At 47.8% G+C, this 14,548-nt stretch overlaps 1 protein-coding gene across 1 annotated transcript in view; it reads right to left on the bottom strand.

Annotated features, from left to right (window-relative positions):
- Positions 1-14,548, bottom strand: part of LOC131810312 (piggyBac transposable element-derived protein 5-like) — a 35,193-nt gene that overhangs the window by 7,428 nt on the left and 13,217 nt on the right. Inside the window, exon 2 of the mRNA XM_059138084.1 lies at positions 4,929-5,070. Coding sequence (XP_058994067.1) covers positions 5,049-5,070 — 22 coding nt within the window. The 3' untranslated portion in view covers positions 4,929-5,048. The remainder of the gene's footprint in view (positions 1-4,928; positions 5,071-14,548) is intronic.

Below are 14,548 nucleotides of genomic sequence, written 5' to 3' on the forward strand. Positions count from 1 at the left end.
AAGGGAAGCAGGCTCCCTGCTGAGCAGAGAGCCTGATGTGGGGCTCAATCCTAGGACCCTGGGATCATGCCTTCAAGCTGAACTGAAGGCAGAGGCTTTAACCCACTGAGCCACCCAGGCACCCCTAGATTAAATATATTTTTTTTAAGAGAAAAGTTAGCAAGTGAACCTCGGTAAAAAACAAAACAAACAAAACCCAAAACTGACAAACGTCTCCATGAAGCAACAACCACAGAAATTCTCAGTGATGCACAGGACAGGAAAAGATGTCTGGAGGCTGACTTCAAGGAGGACAAGTCGCTCCCACTGGAGATAAAGGCAGACAGAAAGGCCTGCTCGCTTGATGCCTGAAGCCACAACTTCAACTGGGCTGCCGGACTTGATTGCACACCACTTGCTTCACCAGAACACTGTGAGGTTTCCAGTAGCTCATTACATCTAAACACTACTGCCTCCTTTAACAAGGTTTCCCTTCCGGATTGCCCCTGACTTACAGGGATAGGCAGTAGGTGTCCCTACACGTGCTCCTTCCAAATTCTCTCCTCTCTCTGCTTTCTTCTGATCCACTTTTTATTTATGGGCTAGCTTTACAGGATATCCCTTCTGTGATTAAACAGATCTTAATAATTCTACCTTTTGTAAAGGAAGCCTTCCCCAATTATTTAGATGTTGATAAATATTTACCTCTGAATCTCCATAAATCATCACTTTATATGGCACCAACATGTAGAAAAAAAGAATGAAGTTACCCAATTTTCAGAATGAACCATACAAATTACAACCTAACATCTAAAGCCAGAGACAGAAAGAGAACATCTGCATAAACTAAAGTAATGTGGGCTCCTTATTCATTCATATTTATTATGCAAAATGGAAGTTTTAGGAAGATTAGAATAATGCATACTTGTTCTATTATATAGGCAACTAATCCTCTGTATATGGTAATGTATCCATAACTCCATCTCCAATCTAGAATTTCTGAACACGAGGAGAGGGTATTAAAATCTCCTCTGTGGGAGGCAGAGCATTACAGTGTCTGGCTCTGGCCCTCCTGCTGCAGGATGAGACTTGCAATTAGTGATGGCAAATGGAATTCACAAAACATTTCTGGGCTTTAGAGGACATCGGAAAACTAACAAAGGACTTAGAAAACGGTAGGAAAAAAAGCAGGAAGAGGGAGGTGACAGAAACAAGTGAGCCAAAACCTGATCTGTAAGCAACAAGTTCAAGAGAAACAAATCAGGGTGCCAGAGAACAAATGCCATTTTCACTGCAGGATCTCTACAGGCCTGTGCCCTCCAGACCCCGTTCCCACCACATGGTAAGTTGGGGGAACTGAACCTGAGATTTCCTTAATAAACCAGGACCCTCAAATGGGACCAAAGTGATCCCAACTAAGAACACTCCCAGCCTCCTGGCAAAGGAAAGACAAACCCTCCAGGAAAAAAACAAACAAACAAACAACAACAACAAAAAAACCCAAAAAACAGAATTAAAAGAGATTACATCTATGTTCCAATAAATCTGGTCTCAAAATCCCTTCACAGAGCATGCAAGAAATGAGGCCACTGTGAGAGACAGAAGACTGAGGGAAAATGAAGACTTCAGACACTGGAATGATCAGATACAGAATAGAAAATATTACATGTTAATTGTTTAAGAACACAAAAGGGGTTTAAAAATGAAGAAGGATCAAGAGCCTATCAAAAGCAACAGGTCAAGTGTGAACATGGAACTGAAGGAAGTTAAACAGGGACCAAAAATCACTGAGACGTAAAACACAACAGAAAACACACCAGAATGGTGGGGCAGTAGATGAGCCCCGAATGAAGGACTTCACAACACTGCACCAAGAAGTGAAGACACTCCCCAGAATGCAACTCAAGGAGGCAGGAGAAGAGGAGGAACGCCAGCTTGAGAGACACGGACAACAGACGGGAGGTTTAAATAAGAATCCTGGGAAGTACAGCAGGACAGGGTCAACATTTCAGAAGAAAACAGCTGAGGATATTACAGAAATGATAAATCCAGAAATACAGGAAATGCACAGATACCAAGCAAGATGAGAAATCTTCAATGAAACATTTTGTGGTTAAGCTATAGAACACCAAAAACTAAGAAAAGGTTTTAAGGAAAGCCAGAGAGAAAAGGCATTTAAAGGAATGAACAGGGTGGAAACAGGGTTTAAAGCTGCTACAGTGGTAAGGCGATGCTAGTAAAATGGTACCTGTAAAGGGTGACAGGAGTATTTTTACTGCCACTACTGCTAATACTGTGTCTAATGCACATAACAACTGAAGACTGCGAAGGTTAAGCTGGAGCAGAAAAAAATTAAACGAATTATGACCCTCAAAAGAAGGATCATTTCAGGGCGCCTGGGTGGCTCAGTGGGTTAAGCCTCTGCCCTCAGCTCAGGTCATGATCCCAGGGTCCTGGGATCGAGCCCCGCATCGGGCTTTCTGCTCTGCTGCAGGGAGCCTGCTTCCTCCTCTCTCTGCCTGCCTCTCTGCCTACTTGTGATCTCTGTCTGTCAAATAAATAAATAAAATCTTAAAAAAAAAAAAAGAAGGATCATGCCAATGAATTTCACAACTCTATTGATCACTTTAAAAGCATCTCCTCTTTTGATCATAGCATTTGTATCATGTCCAGGATGAGATATTACAGCACACATGATAGAATATTTTAAAACAATAGTCCATTTTGCTCAAACTCCATGTTGAAAGCAAACGACTGTGTCAAACACTTTGAAGAAGGTAAAAGTAGTGGAACCATGTTTTGTCAAGAAAGCCCAGGGAGCAAAGCAGGTAGTAAAACCAAGTAGCAGTACGGAGGAAGGGCAGCCTCAGGGAGAAAATGAACACCGTTTTCTTCTGCTTTGTTCTCTTTTTTGTTTTCTTGTTGTTTGTATCTTTTTTTTTTTTTTTTTGGTCTTTCCCAGAAATCACTTCATATATATACATTTATCTGTTCAACTTCAGTGAAAGTTGGGAGGAAAAGGTGCCAGAACTTTTGAATGGTTGTCTTCAGCTGAGTGCTTATTTTCTTCCTTCAGTTTCTCTGGGGTTTCCCACTATTCTTCAATAAACATGTGTTGCTTTCTGGCAGGGTAAAGCAAAATGCATTTTTAAAAGAAGTAATGGCAGGTCATCCGTCCATCCAGATCAGGAGAGAGCCCATACCAGGGAAGGCAGAGAGGGTAGTAGACTCCCCTCTGTGAGTTCCTGCTCTCTTGGTCTTTCCTCAGCCCTTTCTATCTGCTCTGTCTCTCCAGTCACACCCGAAACCCAGAGCAACAAAAGGACTGTTCAAAACTTAAACCCTGTGAGAAGGGCCACGCAGAGGCAAGGAGAGCCCTGCAAGACTCTGAGCCATGTGGTCTGTATCTGAGACTGCACATCTCCTTGAGCCACGTTCGTTCCATTCCCTCCATGCCTAATGTTGGCCTCGCGTTCTACAGAAGCAGTCAGGGCATCCATACACTCCTCTCTGATCCCATCTCAACCCACAACGCCCAGCAGCATGCACCATCTGTCATCTCCCTTCAGTCAACCTGCAAATAGGCAAACACAGCCTGTAAAACCCACCCTTGTCCAAGCTATGTCTGGAGTTATGATCGTCTGTGTCTTTACCATCAAACTTTCTAAAAGGCTATTCTTGTATGTGACCTCCATGGTTTCACGCCCAGTCACTCTATCTCTCTGTCTGGCTTAGGAATCCACTACTCACCTCCCATTTTCTTTCAGTACTCAGTGACAACCTCCTCAATCTACCCCCACCCCCTAATCAAGCTGCTTTGCAACTTTTCACATCATCGAACATTGCTGACATTTCATTCCTTGAAATCTCTCTTCTCTAGACATCTGTGCAAAAATGCCTTCCTGGCATCAAAGCCACGTCCCTCCCCTTCCATCCACTACTCCTTTATTCTTCCCCTTTATCTGCCCAAGAAAAGAAGGAATTACCCTAAATCCTTAACTGTCACTCTCTCTACAAGAAATATATCCCTTGGCAACAGCATGATTGCATCTCTCTTCCCCCAAGCACCCATCCCTACATTTTGACTGTCCAACCAGAACCTACACCTGCGGGTCCCACAGACACCTCAACTCAGATTGCCTAAAGCTGCACTCCTCCTCTTACCTCCTGGACCCGGCTCCCTTCCTGAGTTGCCACGACTGTTGTGGCAGTTGACACATCAGACTTAACATTCTGAAAGCACAGAGGCACCCCTAAGCCTACTGCAGCATTTTTTTTTTCCATAGCCGAGGTATGGAAGCAGCCCAAGTGTCCGGCAACAGAAGACGAAGTGGTACATACACACAATGGTTTTATTACTCAGCCATCAAAAAGGATGAGATCCTGATATTTACAACAGTATGGATGTACCTAGAGGGCATTGTGCTAAGCAAAATAAGTCAGACAGAGAAAAACAAATACTGTATCTCCAGTGATGAATCCTTGAAAAATGCCCTACATATTCAAGTTTTAATGCAGGACCAGAAGCAACAGTTTTTGTATATATCACCACGATATAAAATAAAATCTTTAAAAAAAAAAAAAAGAGAAATAATAGGACAACAGCAATTAGGGTAAAAAGACTTAACAATTGTCTTGCTCATCATCACCAGCACCACACCAGTTACACGTCTGGCCCCCAGGCCAGCATAGCAGGTGTGAGGACAGGTCCAGGCAGAAAAAGTGTTACTTGTCACATTTTTTGAAAAATGATAAACAGAAGGGATGCCTGGGTGACTAGGCTGGTTGAGCGGCCAACTCTTGATCTCAGCTCGGGTCTTGATCTCAAGGTGGTGAGTTTGAGTTCCACACTGGGCTCTGCACTGGGTGTGGAGCCTGCTTTAAACTAAACTAAACTAAACTAAACTAAAATAACACCTCTGTCAAAAGCACGTGAATTCACAACTTACATGTAAGTCAAGTTCTACTTGTTCTAAGACAGCATGAAAACCAAGATGTCGTTATCAAGACAGGAAGCAAGATAAATTGTGTATTCCATGTGCTGTGAGATGACTCCAACTGCATCCAAGTCAGCCATGGCCCTCCACACATCTGCAAGAGAGGGTATATTATCCACATTAGCACAGAGGAAACCAAGGCTCAGAGAGGTTAAAAAAAAAAAAGAGTCCAAGGTCATAGCATCATTTAGCAGCATAGCCAAAATGTATAGGAATTACCTCAAAATAGGCCAGACTAGTGGAAGAGTTATGAAAACCCAGGTAGAACGCTGCCTCAGAAAGGCAGATAATCAATAAAGGAAAAATAAAGAGGCACCTAGGTGGCTCTGTTGGTTAAGCATCTGCATTGGGCTCAGGCCATAATCCTGGGATCTTGCCCTATGTCAGACTTCCTGCTCAGCAGGGAGTCTGCTTCTCCCTCTGCCTCTGCTCCCCATTCATTCTCATAAACAAACAGATCAATAAAATCTTACCCAAAAAAAGAAAAAAAATAAAGATTATAAGCTTACAATAAAGATATGAATGATGAGTCAAAGCTTTCAGTGACACACCCACACCTGCCTACAGTTCTCTGGCTAAAACATGGGTGGAATTGATGGGGTTAGAAGAACAGGAGGCACATAGGCCCGGACAGCACAGCCCCAGCAGATGCAGAATCCTGGTGTAGGTTTAGCTAGCTTTCATTGTCCTTTAAAATGTCAAAGCTAAAGAAATCTGGTAGGGTTATTGAAGTCTGATCCTGGGGGATGCCTGGTTGGCTCAGTCTGTTAGGCAGCAGCCTAACATGACTCAGGTCATGATCACAGGGTCCTGGGATCAAGTCTGGCATCAGACTCCTTACCCAACCAGAAGCCTGCCTCACCCTCTGCCTGTTGCTCCCCCTGCTTGTGCTCTCTCACTGACAAATAAATAATCTTTAAAAAGAAAGAAGAAAGAAAAAAAGAAAAGAAAAATAAAATCTGATCCACAGTATAGACCAACACAAAGGAGGGTACTTTCTTGGGCTGATTTCTGATTGTTTGATTTTAAGTAGGCTCCACAGCCAGCACGGACACTAGTGCAGGGTTTGATCTCAGGACCCTAAGACCATGAACTGAGCCAAAGGCAGACAATCGATTAAGCCACCCAGGCACCCCACTTTCTTGGGTTCTAATGGGACTTTTCCTGGGTTCTAATCCTAGCTGTACTGGCTGCCAGGGGGAATGAAGTCCAGCACCACAAGAAAAGCATCCCAAGGCAGCAGTCCTCTGCAGAAGATTTGCTGGTGGCTGCCATCATCAAAGAGTCAGTGGGTGAAGTTGTTGAAGCACAGTGGGAACAATGATAGCCACTGCCTTTTGGGTGTCACTGAATCATCCTACTCATCTTCAGGAAGCCTGGCCCTTCTCCAGTCAATGCAGCGAAAGCAAACTTGTTAGAAGAACAGGGGAGGGGGCCATCTCCCTCCCTCCCAGAAACTGAAGCAACCAGCCAAACAGTGCAGCACTGGAGTAAAAATAAAAATGTGAAGGAATGCGGCGGCACCTGGGTAGCTCAGTCTGTTAAGCATCTGCCTTTGGGTCAGGTCCTGATCTCAGAGACCTGGGATCTGAGACCCACATCAGGCTCCCTGCTCAGTGAGGAGTCTCCCTTTCCTTCTCCCTCTGCCGCTGCTCCTAGCTCATTCTCTCTCTCTCTCTCTCTCAAATAAATAAAATCTTTAAAATAAGAAATTTAAAAATGAAGGAATGAATCAAAATGCAGAATTCAGAAACAGAACTACAGATATAAAAACTACATATAAAAACCTGAAATATGACCCGGTGAGTGAGGAAGGATTATTAAATCATGATACTGTATGAATTGATTGCCAATTTTTTCTTAGAACATAGAGCACACTGCACTACACGAAAACAAAAACACAAAATTAGGATTGAATACAAAAACAAAATTATCAGTGTTATTCCATCAAGTGTTTCACTAACCTACTGATCAAAACCTCAGTTCATCCTCCAAAAGAATCTGGGCACCACCTCAGCACACACGAACACATTTTCAGGCCACAGTTCACACTGCTCCAGTCCCCACTCTAAGTCCTGAGCCATGGGCTCCTCCAGGCAAAGCCACCACCAACTATGTCAGGGCCCCTGCCCTAAAAATCCCCAAACCCAACCACTTCACAACAGGGAGACTCAGGGAGATTCATATGGGCAGAAACGTGGGACTTTGACTTTTTTTTTTAATTAAAAGAAAAATACAGCAAGAAACATTTCTACCACAAAGTGAAGAGCTAATCTCTCACAATGTCGAGAGTATTAGAATTATCAATACACCATCAATAGTTTGATAGGTCAAACAGGCCAAAAGCTGGAAACACAAGAGGAAATGCTCACAGCAAACAGACCTGAAAGCCAGGGCCTGGACCGGCTGACATGGCTCTGCCTCTTACCACAGCGAGAAAGTGTAACTTTCCTGGGCCTCAATTTCCCTCCTGGCTAGCAGGAAAGTGGCAACACCACAAAACTCATGTCTGGTCGGGGATTACGTGAAAGGAGAATGCTCGGTGAGAGCCCCGCCACACCGCCCGTCCAGCCACAGTCTGTGCCCAGTGAATGGGAATTTCCTCTACTGCAGCCACACGAAGAGCTGAAGGATCTGCACAGGATGCCTGTCCATTTACCAGTCACAAAACCACGTTCTGCCATAAACAGAGAGGGCAAGAGACCCCAAGAGATGGGAATATCCCTCACCCTTGCCTGGACCAGGCTTTCCAGACAAGTTGGAAAGCCCACAGCAGCTCTGCCACTGACACTGAATGAGCCTTTGGAAGACAACACCATCCCAAACAACAGTTTAATTTACTTCTCTTTAAAAAGCAGTGAGACAAGGTCTTGGCCACATCTTCATAAATTAACAGCTTAGGAGGCTAAACCCCAATGATTTACTTATGTCCCCAGCAGGCACACCTCCACTCGTGGGCAGCTTCAGGGAGAAAGGGTGCCTCCCCATCCATGAGGACACCCTCTGACATTCGTCTGCCTGAAGATGCTTCCTACCCATGGGCATTTACTCCCTGGAGCCCTCCCCATCTAAGTTCCCCTCTGGATGCTGCATGAGGCAACTTCCTCACACCCCCATCACCACTGGCGACACCGCAGCTACCCCCGAGCCTTCAAGCAGGGTGCACCTGTGTTTGCTGCCAAGTGTCCCATCAGCCCAGCTCCATCACTGATTTCTGTACCCATAATTAATTAATTTATGCATGTATGTATATATTTATTTTTACAGATTCATTTATTTTATGGAGAGAGTGACAGAGACAGAGATACAGAGAGAGCACACACACACACAAATACAGGGAGATAGAAACTCCAGCAGATTCTACACTGAGAGCAGAGCACACCTCAGGGCTCAATCCCACCACCCTGAGATCATGACCTTAGCTGAAACCAAGAGTTGGATGCTTCAAAGACTGAGCCACCAGGCACCCCTCTGTACCCTTAATCTTAAGAAAAGACAGACGCCACTTCTTTCTGTCAGCCACGGCCTCATAAGCCATCTGTCACACAGCCAAAGCTTCCAGAGGATAGGACCAGGTCTGCAACACCAGTGATGCCAGAGTATCACTATAAAACTACAATCTAGTGAGTACCAGGCTCTTCTCTAAGCTCCTAATATGGCCTTCTATTTTGTACCCCTCACAGACCTACATGCTAGGTATTATCCCCAGTACACAGAGGGGGACACTGAGGTCCATGGCTTACCCAAGCGATCTACTTTTATGTGGCAGGAGCAGGGGCCTGAACCTAAGTCTGTGACTCCAAGGCCCCTCCGTCAACTCTGTTACTCATGCAGCCCCAACACAGTCATCAAATACCTCCCTAAACCCTCATCCCTCCTGTGAAAAAGCATGGTCTTCTGCCATTTCCCCGATGGGAAGAAAGCCGGCTTGAGCCAGATATAGTGACCTGCCCATGATGGTACAGGCGATGTCCCCCCTGTTCTCCCTCCAACACCCATGTTATTCTGCATGAGGCCCCATGGGGTCCTTCATGCTTCCAGTGGAAAACTCTGGTGAGACCACCAGGCTCCTGGCAGGCCTTCATCTTGACCCTGGAGGACAGGACCAGTTAGGAGAAACCGGCTAGTTAAGCCTCTGAAATGGGGTCCTACCACCCAGGAAAACCCCCTTATATCCAGGGCATCGCTGGCTTTGTAGAGGGCTCCACAAGCACCAGCCTTGCTGAGTCACTTTCTCTAAGGTGGTGGCTGAGACAAAAAGGACCCAGGAAAGAAAGGCATAGGCTGTTGTGGAACTCCAGTGCCTTGGCATCAACAATTAATGTGAGCAGCTGCCTCTGCTCACCAGATCTGCATTTTATGTGGGGCACACTGTTCAAAGTTTATACCCCCCATCTCTGTAACCTTCACGACAACCCCTGGAGCTCCCTGCACCATCATTACCACCTCACAGACAAGGAGACAAGGCATGAGGGGTGTGTAGAATGATGCAGCTCTGTGCTGGGGCCAACCTGGGGAGGACTCCCACAGGCTTGCTCTTCCCACTGCTGCAGAGGCAGCTGAAAACAATGAGTTTTTCAGTTTGCATTATGTAGAGTGGAAAAGTCAACCATAAAGGTCATTCAATTTTTAAATGGGTTATTCCTCAGGATAAAAACAGTTCCAAAAAATAATTTCTGAGAAGTTCAACATATTTCTCCTTCCAGGTGCCTGGAATGTGATGGAATGTTGTTAAAATAAGTTCTGGCCCATCAGCATGCCAGACAGAAACTGGAAGTAAGCTGTTGCAGGTCCCCAAAGGCTCCGTCACAACCCTAAGGAGAAGACATATAAATTTCACTGTCCCAAAGTGATTATGTTTAAAAAAAAAAAAAAAAACAGGCACAGGTGGAACATTTTAAATTACAGACTTTCAATGCAGGGGCAGTGGGGGCAGGGGGGTGTCCCCCCTACCCCCAAATGTTTCAGCTATATATAGTGACTTACCAAAGTGACTCATCACAAGTACCTACAAGGCGACCGACAGGCAACTGACCGATGAGGAAGGTATTCGGACTGCTTAACAAAACCAACACAACTTAGAATCTTCATTATTAAGAAGAGAAAACCATTTATTAAACACTCGCCAGGCACCAAACCCGCTAGGCATTGTCACATGATCTACTCATCACAAGGCTGCCAAACTCAGTGCAGAAACTGAGGCTGAGTAAGTCACCTAAGGTCATGCAGCACCAGAAACTGGATTCCAATTAGGTCTGACATCAAAGCCCACCCCAGCTTGCTGCAATGATTCAGAACCTAAGCTTTGTGATGATCAATAAACTACATGCTTAACAATGTTTACACATCTCTGTTAGAATTCAGGGAAAGGTTTTTAAAAATGACATACACAAGGGGAAAAAATAATACAGGTTCTGGAGGCAGGCTGCCCAGGGTTCAAATCTTGGCTCCTCCACTTGCAAGCTGTGTGACCTTGGACTCCTTTAGCTGCCCTGTGCCCATATTTCCATGCATTAAAATGGTAGCCATAACAGACCCTATCTCCTAAGGCAAATAAAGCATTTTGGTGTTGTTGTTCTTGTTTTAAGATTTTATTATTTATTTGACAGAGAGAGAGAGACAGGGTGAGAGGGAACACACACAGGGGGAGTGTGAAAGGGAGAAGCAGGCTTCCCACTGAGCAGGAAGCCTGGTGAGGATTAGATCCCAGCACCCTGGGAGCATAACCTCAGCTGAACAACTGAGCCACCCAGGTGCCCACAAATAAAACATTGAGAATCATTCCTGGCATGAGTTAAACCTCAGAAGGTGTGGGCTGGTGTTACTTCTTGCTGGGCACCAGATAGGGTCAGCAGCCTCAGGCCCACTGTTTTAGCAACTCATTTGCATAAACAAAGCCCAGGCTCAGCCACTTTGTGCTTAGGCTATGGTTTCTTCCTGTCACTAACATCTCTCCTCACTCCTGCTCTGTGGCACTAAGCTCTGGGCCTCAACTTCCCATCTGTCAAATGAGGTGAGGAGCCCAGCTGATCTATCTGAGGTCCTTCCAGCTGGGCAACCTAGGATTCTTGGTAACTCAGGGCCCAGAAATTTCAGAACCATCCTAACACAAACATTACCAGATGACACCCACTCATTTTCCTCAGATCTTCTCTTCCGTATTATGTATAAATGCTTATTTTCATGGCAAATCTTCTCCAAGATCCCAGAGCTCCACGAGCACCCAGAATAGGCTGGGCAGGCATCCCCAGTGCTGAGGCTGGGGACATGATGGTCAGAAGCTCTGACCTCCAGGGGAGACGGATTCCAAATCAAGCTGCTCTGATAAGCAGATCCTCCCTGTTAGAGAGGATTTCAACAGAGCACAGTTAAGAGGAAGTGCAGGCAAGAAACTCAGAACTTGGCCCACTGGACAGAGGGCAGTAGGACAGTGGGCCGGAGGGGTGACAGAGGGATGGAGAGGAACGGCACGATCAACAGAGGCCAGCCAAGGCAGCACTGATGCTCAATATGAGAGGGTGGGCTGGGGACACACTGTGAAAATGGCTTCACAGGCAGGAAGCAAGCCCAGCTCAGCACAAAGCAAAGTCCTGAGCAGGAACCTTCTGGGACCAGGTTGGACACTAAGGTGAGCTGAAAATGGCTGTGGGACCCAGTGCAGTCTGAATCTCACCCATGCCTCTCACAGGCTGGGTGACCCCGGACCAGTTATGCTACGTCCTTTAATGTTTCCTAAAGGGTATATTCGCTCCATAACCCTGAGCCATGTTCTCATTTCGGTGAGTGTGGGAGGCCGCAATAAGGCTTGAGATGAGAGCCAAACCAGACCCTGACTTGTGCCTCCTTTAAAGTCTGAATAACCTAACAAAAGGTTTAGGACGGGAAAAGTTGAGTAGCACTGGGAAAGAGTCTGTGCTATGTGTTGTGCGCTCGCCTACGTGACTTCCCACACGCTTACTAAACAAATGAGAACAATTCGGTTGGGCTAAAAAGTTCGTTGCTGGTCCTTGCTGCCTTAGTACAGCCCATAAATGACTTTCAGGTTTGCTGTATTTGTACTGGCATTAGACATTTGGCGTCATGAGGAACCGTAGTTGCTTAACTAAACACAGATGTAATGTCACTATATATATGGCCTTAATGCTTTGAATAAACTTAGCACTGTTGGACATCCTCCTCAGTGCTCCTCCTGCCCCCCATCTCTTTGCTTCTCGAGTTCTTTTCTTCATCCTCTTACCCTCATGTTCCTGGCTGATTTGTTGTGCCGGTCACGACAGGTGAGGATCTGATGGTGCCCACAATCTACAGAGATCCAATATATACAACTAGGACAGCCTGGAGGGGGGTGGGCAACCCGGGCTGGACAGGGAGTTAAGAAGGAGTCAGGAAGGGCACCTGGGTGGCTCAGTGGGTTAAGCCGCTGCCTTCGGCTCAGGTCATGATCTCAGGGTCCTGGGATCGAGTCCCGCATCGGGCTCTCTGCTCAGCAGGGAGCCTGCTTCCTCCTCTCTCTCTCTCTGCCTGCCTCTCTGCCTACTTGTGATCTCTCTCTGTCAAATAAATAAAATAAAATAAAAAATCTTAAAAAAAAAAAAAAAAGGAGTCAGGAAGAAGTCATTCCCACCCTTGAGGCATGGGTTGGTACTGACCAGAGACACTGGGCAAGAGACGATGTCCTAGGACTGCTGTAAGACTAGCCGGGTCCAGGCAACGCACCTAACAGTGTGTAGGTGTAACCCATCCATAAAAGGGGGGTGGGGGGGTGGTGGTTGCAGCTGGTTGAGCATCTTACTCTTTGTTTTGGCTCAGGTCCATTCACCTGGCCCATTCACCTGTGCCTGCATGTGTTCTGTGGTGTGCTCTTTATCTCTCTCAAATAAATAAATCTAAAAAAAAAAAAAAAAAAAGGAAGTCAGGAAGGATCAGGAGACCTGCTGTTAAGGTCCCAAAGACTCCACCCTCCTCAAGTAGCCTCCGAAAATAAAGTAAGTGGATTCCCAGGAGCCTCCTGGACACAAAACTTTCCAAAGCAAAGCTTTCAATTTCATACTGGAGAAAAGGCTGCTGTGCAAATTCAAGACAAAAAAGCCAGCCAGGGTGGGGTGGGTTTGGACGGGGTTGGCCCTGTAGGGCTCTGGCCACTAAATGCCCACTGCCCAAGCCAGGAGCCTGGAGTCTGTGCAGCCAGTGCTTCCTGAGGCTTCCACATCTTGGCCTCGCCCTGAAGCTTCCTCCTGGAAGCTCCTTACCCAGGGAGGCCACCTGTGAGCACCCCCTCACACACACCCCAGCTTCTGCCCCTCCATCCAGCTGGAGTGAAGGATCCCCAAGCCTGCTCTCTCTGGTCTCTCCTGCACAGAGAGGAGTATGTGCCCCAGAAAGGAGGGTCCCTGAGGTTACCTGAGTCCCTGGCCCGAAGACAGCTGGCTTGAGAATGTGGGGTTTCGGTGCTCTAGGCACAGCAGTTCCTAGAGGAAACAGGGTAGGGAGCTCCAAGGTGGAGGGGAGTCCCGGGAGTCTGGGATCGCAGATGCCAGTGGCCCCCAAGTGGAAGGGTTTCAGTGACTCCAGAGGTGAGAGGGGTCAGGGGTCAGGCCTGGAGGTGGACAAGGACCTATGGGGTAGGGGGCCGGAGATGGAAGTGATCCCAGGGTGGTCGCAGGCCCAAAGTAGAGTTGTGGGGGTGGGGGTGGGGGGAAGGGGTCCATGGGCCAGAAAGGAATGGTATCCTGGGGCTCCTGGGTAAAAGGCAGTTGAGGTGGAGGGGGCCCAGTGGGGCCCAGGCTGTGCGGGCAGAGCCAGCTCCTCTCGGGTTGGGGAGCCCAGCGATTCTGAGGGACAAAATTTTCCATCAAGTTCTGGAAAAGAAGCCTGTCAGCACAGGCGTCTCTCTGGGGGTCAGACAAGCCCAGTGGTGCTGGGCTCCTTGATGTCAGTAGGGCCCCACGGGTTCCCTGGATACAGAGAAGTGGAGCGAGGGCTGTGGGGCAAGGGCTGTGGGGCAAGGGCTGTGGGGCAAGGGCTGTGGGGCGCAGGAGCACCAGGCCAGCAGGAACCTGTCCGCCAGGCCCCCCTCCTGCTCCCTTCGACGAAGCAGCAGGTGGCAGCGGGCAGGAGGGACACAGCCTCCCTCTCTCCCTAGCGCCCCTACCCCTCCCCAGCCCCTCAGTACCTGAGTCAGCGGGGCACCCATGCACTCCCCTGCGCCCTGCCCCGCCAGCCCAGAACCCCTGCCTCCCCAGGAGGCGCTTTTTGCGCAGTGAGTTCGCTGGGCCCGCAGAAGGCGGTGGGCGGGGCAGGCAGGTGCGAGCCCGCTGCGGCGGGTGGGGGGCGGCAAACAGCGGTGCAGGCCTCTGCAGGCCCGCGCGCCCTCGCCCAGCCTCCTGTCTGTCCTGTCCGGTGAGGGGCTGGCTGCGCCCCCTGCCGGTTCCCGCTGCTCTTCTGCTGACTCCAGGACCCCAGTCCCCCGCCCAGTCCCGGCCTCCCTGCCGCTGCTTGAGCTCCAGGCTAGGCCCGCTGCCGCTCCTGGGCGGCCGAGCTGCGGCCCCGGTGCGGTGTGGCTGGCCCTTTTC

The sequence above is a fragment of the Mustela lutreola genome, chromosome 10 (assembly GCF_030435805.1).
Source record: "Mustela lutreola isolate mMusLut2 chromosome 10, mMusLut2.pri, whole genome shotgun sequence".
Taxonomy (NCBI): Eukaryota; Metazoa; Chordata; class Mammalia; order Carnivora; family Mustelidae; genus Mustela; species Mustela lutreola.